This window comes from Zootermopsis nevadensis, unplaced genomic scaffold, assembly GCF_977971745.1.
Source record: "Zootermopsis nevadensis isolate Lab colony 2312 unplaced genomic scaffold, Znev_1.0 Znev_ptg000016l, whole genome shotgun sequence".
Lineage (NCBI taxonomy): Eukaryota > Metazoa > Arthropoda > Insecta > Blattodea > Termopsidae > Zootermopsis > Zootermopsis nevadensis.
The window spans coordinates 986,696-996,895 of NW_028259148.1; the positions used below are offsets into that span (position 1 = coordinate 986,696).

At 36.4% G+C, this 10,200-nt stretch overlaps 1 protein-coding gene and 1 long non-coding RNA gene across 4 annotated transcripts; one reads left to right on the top strand and one right to left on the bottom strand.

Annotated features, from left to right (window-relative positions):
* Nucleotides 1–736: 736 nt before the first annotated feature.
* LOC110828804 (uncharacterized) lies at nt 737–10,172 on the bottom strand. 3 transcript variants are annotated; one of them, XM_022061839.2, is made up of 11 exons: nt 9,711–10,172; nt 8,852–8,962; nt 8,157–8,326; nt 6,621–6,840; nt 5,438–5,560; nt 5,180–5,336; nt 4,625–4,881; nt 3,257–3,461; nt 2,498–2,606; nt 1,500–1,660; nt 737–916 (listed from the first exon to the last, which is right to left on the bottom strand). In XM_022061839.2, the coding sequence occupies exons 1-11, from the start codon at nt 9,783–9,785 to the stop codon at nt 876–878; spliced, it is 1,629 nt and encodes a 542-aa protein (XP_021917531.1). In that variant the 5' UTR covers nt 9,786–10,172; the 3' UTR covers nt 737–875. The 3 variants fall into 3 exon arrangements, 2 of the variants coding, with proteins under 2 accessions (XP_021917531.1, XP_021917544.1); XR_002542775.2 differs by lacking the exon at nt 2,498–2,606 and having other exon boundaries at nt 9,711–10,170; XM_022061852.2 differs by lacking the exons at nt 1,500–1,660; nt 2,498–2,606 and having other exon boundaries at nt 9,711–10,170.
* On the top strand, nt 6,834–8,797 carry LOC147873702 (uncharacterized). The gene is made up of 2 exons (XR_015535279.1): nt 6,834–7,324; nt 7,405–8,797. It is a non-coding gene; the product is annotated as an uncharacterized LOC147873702 (long non-coding RNA).
* Nucleotides 10,173–10,200: the final 28 nt, after the last annotated feature.

Sequence of the window (10,200 nt, forward strand, 5' to 3'; positions counted from 1 at the left end):
ATTTTCTTGTTGATTTTGAGCAGTGCCCGGCTCTTGTTACAGTTCCAGTTGGCAGATCAACACATAATTTTAATTTATTTTGTTCTGTCCCACAATGGTAAATTTTGCCATTATATGTTACGAATTGCCGTACTGTCTCATTCTTAAGGTCGGTGCTAGACACTAGATAGGGGTGAGTGGTCAGCGTCATGCCTCAGCCATCCTTTACCCCTGCGAAAGGACGCCTGTACGCATTTGATAGGAGCCTGGGTGGGCCCCAGAGCTGGTCTTGTTGCTAAGGCTAGAGGGAAAAATCCTCTGCCCCCATTGAGGATTGAACCCCAGTTGTCCAGTCTGTAGCCAGTCACTATACTGACTCATCTACCCTGGCATTTTTACCCTCATTTGGCCAGGCAATTTACTGTGACAAACAATGAGGGATTGGTCTGACTGATGACCCAAGTACAACCCCTTCCTTGGTTAGTATTGCCATCACAGGGTGCAGGTGGTTACCAGAGGAACATAATACCTCCCTCCATCTTGAGGATAGAAGTGATGGAGCTGGTATGTTCCCCCAGGGCATTAGAAACCCAGAAAAACACCCTCCATATTTTGATATAATTGTGAATTTTAGTGCTTTTGTATTTAAACATAATTGATACTAAGAGTTTACACATAAGTGTCTGTTTTATAGTAACACTGGAACTTGTGCGTTATAGAATTGTTTGGGATGGGTGGAAAAACACTCGCATGCAAAAACATTGTAAAATATTTATTTGCTGAAAAGAAAATACATATTTATAACTTTATTTATATATAATATGTCCACAAAGTAGTTCTATACAAACTGCAACTTAAAGTTACATTCTACAAAATTAAATTATACTTTATCACATTCAGTAGTCAGGACATCCTCTTGCCCAATGACCTCTTCTTCCTGAAATGATGAAATCAAATTGTAAATGCAAACAAAAGTGATGCCACTTAGAGTTGGGCTGTAATAAAGAACCAAATACCTGTGTGGACTGGAGCATTTAAAACATTTACTTTTAGCCACTTGGCACTATAATTTAAAGGCTCTGGAAACTTTTCTTTTAATATTTAACGTACAATTCTCATACGTGTGCCACATATGTTAATTTAAAAACTACTTCATTACATCTGTCATAGACGTATGCCACCCACTTTATCAATCCATAACTCTGCACTTTGCCCAGAGTGTATTTATGATTCTCACTGTAAACAGCAATTATTTCCTTAAACAGCGTCAACCAAATGAGCTTTGTAATAGTGAAGCACTGTTTTTTCTCTGAGGTACAGGCTGAATCTTTAATATCTTATGATGGCTGTCTTCTGAGTTGTTGTGCCACATAGTCTGGTAGAAGTTTTCCGACGTTTCAGAGGGCATGGCACAACCACCCAAAAGACAGCCATCTTCAGACTCGTCTCAAATCCTACTTTAATATCTTTGTAAATATTTATAATGTGCCAACTGAAACATTAGCTGCAGCAATACAAACCACATCTATAGCAGTACCCATAGCCTCCATAGTAAGCATGTGGATCTCCTTCCACATAATTTTCATCACTCAAGTTTTCCGAATTGTACGCGTCTGACGCCTCAGATTCCATGTCAGAGGAGCTCCTACTGCTGACGTAGATGACTTCACTGTTACTTTGGCTGGGAAAAATTAATAAAAGTCATTCCCAGGATTAGAAACCCATAAAATGAGTAAATTATGTACCAGCAACAAAAGCTTGGATAAAATGCATATGACTCCCGTCTATCAAATAATGTAGCCGTCATCCACTACCGAACACATTTGTCTAGTTTTCTCCTGCAAATTAGCTGCCTACTTCAGCTGATCACTTCTACATACATGAATATCATTACAAGATTCCCTGTCTGAATGGTGAAATATCTTATGTTCTATCATCAGTGTTTCCGAGTTCCTCTAAAAATTTCAATTTTAATTTTCTATGTTTCAGCAATAAGAACTTTCTGGACCATGAATGAATGACAATGACACATTTATGAAACAATATATTGAGGTATTCGATTGGATTTTGAAAATGTATTTGCCTTACTCCTTTTCCAGTCTATTTCTGTTAGAAAATATAACTAATTTCTAAAGTACATGAATAGAATTCAAATTATTTTTTTGGTTTTGATAAGAGTAGGTCACTTACCAGCGTAAGATCTCAAAGAGGAAAATGATGAAAAACTAAAATGATTGTCCATTCATTGTCTTTTTGGATCTTAGGCTGGCATGTGCTACCTTGAAACTTCAATGATTTTATATTTCTTCTGTTTTTGAAAACATTTTATATCCCCATGTGTTGGACTTGTCTATCATCAGAGTGTTTCTTTTTTTATTTTATTAAAAACTCTTAGGTGATTAATTAATTAATTAAGTCCAGCAGAATAAGAAACATTGTCATAACATCTTCAGAAATCTTTAAACACAGATTTTAAATGCCACTTGATTACAAAATCACAAACTGTGTGCCGACTAACCTGTCATCTTCTGGACTATCAGAAGATGTGGTACTTCGACGTCTTCTGCGCCGTCTCCGCGGCTCGCGAGAAGGCTCAGGTTTTGATTTGGGGCCTAGCAATTCTTGAACTGAAATTATATGATCTATTTTGCAACATAATCAAATATAGTTTCAACTGTAGTAAACCAAATCAAATAATTTCTGCCTTTTGAAAGGAAGCTTTCTATTGTGCTTCACATAAGAAACTGTGAAAGGTTCGCGGATATTACGAAGTCTGCACACATATACCAGTTTCCTTTTTAAAAATACATGAGTACCTACGGAACTTTGGAACTTTCAACAAGAAATAAATTTATTCTGTATCTTATTCTGCTCGGACCACTGCTGAAATTTCCAGGCAGCCAAACCTGTAGTACTGGCTTAAAACTAAATTTAATTTGCAAAGTTTCTAAAGCATGTAGCGCAAACTTATGGATTTTGTATGATAGAAACAACTGAGATGGCTCCCTTTTTATTCTTCCTTTTATGTTTCAAATTGGAATGACATTGAATTAATTAAATACCAGATCTGCATTCCAGAGCATTTTCTTCTGAATTAAATCATTTCAGAACATACCGTATTAATGCATAAAACCTGATTCGAGATTACCATCGGATACAAAGGAACAAAATTTTAGAAGCAATTCCACATCTTTTCTCAGGAGGAAAGAAACCAAATTTCACTAAAATCATCCAGACATCTAAGACAATGCATGTTTCTGACCACAGGTACTCATACCTTGCCTTTCTTCAACAACCTCTTGCCGCCGATTCTTCATCTCCACTGATAGGTTTTCAACCATTCGGTCTATAAAATTATCCATGGCAATGGACCTATTTTGAGACGTGATACATGTTCGACAGACGGGGCAATTCTTCTTCTTCTCCATCCATTTTACAATGCAAGAGTGGCAGAAAGTGTGAGTGCAGTTCAGTGTTGTCGCCTGTGAAAATAAATTATTTGATATTGTAAAGATTATATTAAGTGATGGTGGGATATATGGTTCTTGACCAACTGTTCAGTAACACAGTATTTTGATTAAATTTCAAATTTACAAATTACTACATACTTTCATCACATAGCTAAATATGTTTTACACTCATATTTATTGCTTACACACAGAAATCAAAAAGAATAGACAAACCCTCTGCTTCTCCATATAAACAAGATCAAGATGTCTGTCCAGTTATACATTCTCGTCATTTCCTGCTGAGAATAAACCAGGGCCCAGTTGTTGGATTCACTGGTGCACTTTGTCATGACATGGGAAGTGTCTTCCTTTCGAGTTTACCCGAGAATTGCTTGGTCAAATCGTCACTTCATACCAATACTGAAGACAGCATCAGCAGAGTGGAAGCACATCTTCCATGAAAATTAAGTTCAAGGTCACACAGTTTTCTTGGAACGTGTTGCTGAGGACACTTTGGGAGATACAGGGCCATTTTCCTCGAGTTCCTGGACCACGGGGCAATAGTACACGCAGACCATTACCGCACATCTCACAAAACCCGAAGAAAGGCGTCCAGAGGAAATGTCCTAGTTCGCTTACAAAGAAAATTACCCTTCTCCACAATGCCCACTCCATGTAGCGAGCATCACGGTGCAACTCCTACAGTATTTTCATTGGGAATGTCTTGTCCCCATCCATCATGCAGCCCACAACGTGCGCCTAGAGAGTTTTGCTTCGATTTATTCTCGGTGGGAAGCAGAGAGGTGGTACATCGCTAAGATGTCTGAATTACTCTGGCAATTACATAGTCAAATAAGAGTGTTTGTCCGTTCTCCCTCGTCCTTTTAAAAGTCTATGACAGTATAATAAATACAAGTCTAACGCAGCATCATAAATTACTTACTAAACAAACCTCACTTCACAATGTTAAGAAATTCAGTGTTCAATGTTTCCACACCCTCTTATCCCTAAAACAAATCATTTCAATTATTTATTCGAGGGTTTCTTGAGCCTTGTTTATGATTCAAGAGAATGGTCATAAGCAAGACATATATTAATTTTAGTGCAAATATATTGATGTTTATATGATGCAGCTTGTTGACTGTAGTTAAAGACCTGGATTCAAACGTGTATTGGCTTTACGTCAAGCAACTTACTATAACAAAAAGTTCACTGCAGATACTACATTGTAATTCTGTTTCCATCAGCTCTCCAAAATCAGCTAGCACCTCCTGCTTTGCTTTGAGGCACGATTCTGACGCATCTTTCTTGGCCTTTGTTATTTTTTCCAGTTCTTGTTCAAGATACTGCTTCTTTCCTTCAGTATTAGACAAATCTCCTTTTACTTTCTGAAGTACCTCCTGCAATCGTTTCAGGATTTTAGCTGATTCTCCGTCCTTCTTAGACAGTTCTTCTGTAATAAAAAATTCCAATTACAGTATTACGTCACCACAGCACTCTTTGGGAAACCTTATTTTTTCTGAAACTCTGTAAGGTAAATTAATGAGGGAAGTGTTTTATTATTTTTCGTACAACTTTCTTGAAACTTCAACAAACTCAATGAAATGGCTGCGACATACCGAAGGACTTTGTCGGCAGGATTCAACACTAATATTAGAACATCTCAAAAGAATTGTCAATGCTGATAACAATATAAGTGTGTGTGAAAGTGCACTAAGGAGTGATAAATACAGGATTATAATAAGGTATACCTCTTATATCTTTCTCTATTTTGAGTTTTTCTTCCTGCAGGCCCTGAATTTCTCTTGCAAGCTGAATTTTAATAATATCTTCCTTTTCTGCAACTTCTTTCCGAAGTTCTTCCAGCAGGACTTGGGTCTGTGCGTCTTTTTGTTCCTGAAGCTGTTTCTGTAATAATTGTTACAAATATTGTCAAAATAGTGAATCTGCTCATCTCTTAGAATATACTTTTGAAATTAATTTTTATGTCCCAGATAAAAACAGCTTACCAAATCTTGCAGCCTTTGTTCTTCCTTTTCTTGAAGCTGTTTGTATAACAAATCTTGAGCCTTTTCCTTTTCTTCTAGTACAGTTTGCATTTCCTTCAATTTTTCTTCTAGTATGCATTTTTCCTGGTGAAGATGAAACAAGGAAGATTTATTAAAGAAGTTTAGCAAGTTTTCTTCTTCTATCACTTTAGAAGGGAAAAAATGTTTAATCCCTGTTCTTGCGCAATATACCACGAAGATTTGAGCTCCAAACTTTCTTAACCTAAACAATGAATGAAGATGGATGGTCAGTGTCGCATTCTGGCCACTTTGCCCTACTGAAAAAGGCTTCCACTGCCTGCTGGACAGGACGTCAGGGAAGCCCCAGAAGAGTGATGCACATGGTGGCAAACATGAAATAACAAACTCCCCCACTTGGAATCAAACCCTGGTCATTTTATCAACAGACCTATCTCAGCAAAAGTCAAACATTTATTACATAAAGTAAATAATCTCTCTTATGAATACTTGCATATTAAATAATATTCTGTCTTCCCAAAAATTTTTTAAGCTGTCCCACTATATGCCATTTAGGCGCTTGAGGTGAGTGGAGGTATAGCTCCTACTCAGTCTTGACCTCAGCACTAGATGGGGGTGAGTGGTCAGCATCACGCCCCGGGAAAGGACCCCAGTACCCATTGGATAGGAGGGTCGGTGGGCCCCAGAGCCGGTCTGGACGCAGAGGCTAGAGGAAAAATCCTCTGCCCCTGGCAGGGATCGAACCCCGGTTGCCCAGTCCGTAGCCAGTCACTATACTGACTGAGCTACGCCGTCTCATGTCTTCGCAAGATTACAATGAAATATAGTTCAGCAACTATAGTGCATAATATATAAAATATTGTAATATATTGCAATATAACAACAGTAATTTAAAACTGTGTTCTAAATCACACAGTTGAGTTGGTAAAAATCCTGTTTTGTATTAAGGAGGTCCCCAGTTCATATCTCAATCTGGAAACTGCCTAGCCTGTCCGAAGTATTTTTGCGCTTTTCCAAAGTCCCTCCAAATATATGATAGGACTGATTCCTTCCACATTTTACATTTTGTTATTCACTAATCATTTTACCATTCTGTGCTATATAATCTGAGCTACTGAGAACATCATTAAATAATTAACCAAGAACTGAATAAACAAAGCAATACTTGTAGCAGTTTTTCGTGAGAGATTTTCCTTTGTTCATTCTGTTGTTCCAATTTCAGCTCTTCTTCCAAAATATTTTTCTCCTCTGTGTTTCTTGATTGTAGCTCTTCTTGTACGTCTCCTTTCTCCTCATGGTCCATCATCTCTCGCTGTTCTGGGTATTTCTTGATTTTCAATTCCATCATCTGTTTCTCCGTCTGCAATCCCTCTTCTTCTAAAGTACTACAAAAAATACCAATAATGTTTATCGTTATCAACCAACTTATATACAAGACAGTATCAAGTACACATTTCACAATCGCTGCTTTTGTGGATAATAAATAAAAGGAAATCTTTTGGCACCCATGCCGAGTCACAGCCTTTCCACCGCGCATATATTTTTGCCTTTTGTAGCCGATCAGCTGTGGTAACAGCCCAGTTTCAGGCTGTACGTAATGCTGGATAACAGAAAGTTGTCAGTGGAACCACGGTTCCGGAGATTTTGACGTAAATACGTCTATATGGAAAGGAAGTTTATATATTGGCTTTATTCTAAATATTTCCTTCATACATGCTTTACATTTGAGATAAGTTTGATTAAGACATTGCTTATATAACTTGAATTAGTTACGCTTAAGATGAGTCTGTGGTAGTGGTAAGGTAAGGTAATGTAATGAAATGTTTTATAGGTAACAACAATGCCGAGTAAACAGATGACGTTTCCTAGGTAACAAAATGCCGAGTAAATAGATGTTCCTTAAGTAACCATTATTGTCGATTTGTTAATAAACAGATGACATTTCCTAGGTAACATAACAATGAAGTTACACTTTTTCGTTTCCCTTTTTCGTAACACATTTTTGCCGAATGACCCTTCCTTATAGACGTATTTACGTCAAAAAAATATTTATATTTAAGTAACAATTTGTTTTATCTTTGATGCTAGTCTTCTGGGTTGTAACACCATTTGGACTAGTAGGCGTATACCAAAAAACAATTGTACATGTCCACAGTATTACAACCCAGAAGATGAACACTGACACCTTCACTACTGTGAGGACCTTAGACCTCAATTTATGTTTTTATCCATCGTCCCACGTTCAGTAAATAAATATTTAAATTTGAAATTGCAACATTTCATTATGGAAATGCTATAATTTAGCATACTTTCCTACCCACTGATAATTTCAACTACTGAAATATTAAGCATAATTGGAACCTGAAATTTATTACGCACTTAGGAAATGCAGACCATTTTAAAACAGAAGTGTTGAGGGGGGGAAAGTTTAAAAACAGTATTGAATGGGAGTCACTATGGTTTACTTCATAAATTGATTTTTTTTAAGTTGCATATGTTGTTTACATCTGGTCCCCAAAATAATTGCAACTTGGTGACTGTGTAAAGCACGATAATAATTCATTCTTCAATGTCTAGTTTTAAAATATGGTAACCAGTCACATATGCATGTTTTTCTCAAACAATGTTTCGACATGTGAAAAGCACGGCAATGTCATAAGGGTGATAAGTTTAAATACATGCTCAAGAAGTATGTACTTACACTTCCCCATCCAGCCTTATTTTCTTCAAAGGATTTGTGGAGATATCTTCCGTGTAGAAAATGTACCTAAAATTAGTGCGGGGGCCAAATGCGACCTCATCGCCATCTCTTAATGTAGTTGGTCTGTCTTGCATCAGCTTCTTACCGTTCACATATGTTCCATACGTACTCTGAAAGTAGATTTTTTTTAGAATAATATTTATGAATTATTCATATTTGTGCATAATAATTCTATGACAAGCAGAAAATCTACCAAAATCAATTTTATTTAATGTAATATTTATATTAAAATGGATGTCTCCTGGGATGTTGTGCCACGTGGTATGGCAAAAGTTGACTGGTGTGAACATGCAGATTTTTGGACATGTTCAGCAAAGTCAGTGTCTCCCTTGAAAACACTTTCTCCATTCAGGAAAGGGTCTAGTGATTGTTATAATCTTAACCATGTGTATTATTTCCGTATTTGCCTGCAATTGGCTATAATATTCAATACAGGAAATGTTTGATTGATCTATTATATATATTCATTTATATATTTAGTTTTGTTTGTTTGTTTTTTGTATATGTATCTATTATCAATGATTGCCTGTCATTGGCTCCTCGCTGTTGGCATACACTTTAATAAATTAATTGAATACTTATATTTGCTTATATGATATGTATATCTTTAACAATGTTGTTGACATATTGCTCACTTTATCACACACTGTCCACGTCCCATTTGTCTTCTTAAAAATGCACTGAGTTTTTGAAACAAAAAGGCTGCAGATGACAAACGATGAAGATTTGGAGCGACCAACAATAAACTGAAACAATTCAAAATATACTGCATTGCAAATGAATTCATATGTACAGCAAAGTTCAAAAGAATAATGTTGAATAAAACCTACAATGATACACATACTTCAAGGCCCTGATGATGATGATGATGATGATAGTAAAAACCTCTCAAGTGTTGGTCAATTTCTTCAAGATTGCATATTGCCAGAAAACAAACATCTTGTAACTAAAATTGTTCAGTGTAAATTTATTAAGAAAATAGTTGCTTTCTGTTGCTGAAATGATACACACAGAAGTTGCTTAGTTCAAAGTACTGCTTTTCCTCAGTGTATAATATAAGATATGAAGTACTGACTCTTCATTTGAAAGAATAAAAATGCAAGTATTTTAAAACAAACAAGAAAAAATACGTGGACCTAAGAGTGGTCATCTGGACTGAGAATTGTAAATAAGACTCAACAAATTTTGATGAGGAATCTCTTGGAAGACTGGAAATTTGGGGGATCTTTTATTGAAATTGGGCTTTACAGAAATGTGTTGTAAGTGAACTGGTTCATTAAGAATGAGTTACTCCCCCCAAACATCTCATTCGCTTTTATTCAAGGTCACTAATCCTAATTCCAATGTCAAAAATGGTTGTCATCTGAGATGTGAACCATGCAATATGGTAGAAGACACGCCCATTATCTTCCAAAAACCTTTCCAGGCATAATTCATTGGAACGCTTTGGTATTTGTATAACAATCTGTATATGCAATGTTGTGCAAAACTTACCTCTGGATGAATGATATTAATCTTTGAGTATTTGTCACGAACCCCTGACCCTATCAACACGGCACCTTCGACCATTCTTTTGACCTATACGCAACGTATTTTGAAAACCAAATAAATATATGTAAAATCTGTTTCAAGGCATGGCATTACATACTTAACACATACCACCTTCACAACCTGTTAACATACATTTCTACCAACACAATCAGTATTACGAAATTGCCCGTTAACAATGGCGGGAAAATCCAAAGTGGTACGAAACACGTTTCTATTGGAAAGTGAAGAAGTTGACAGTTGAACCACGGATCCGGAGAATCTGACGTAAATACGTCTCTGTAATGTAATGATTTGTAATAATTCTTATATAAGATATGTACTTGTGGTATTCTAAAACGTTTTTAACAGCACAAAATTATCTAGTCTACGACACTCTTCTTCTACAACCGATTCACTGCTCAGCTCTTTCCGCAATAACGAAAGCGGATTGTTG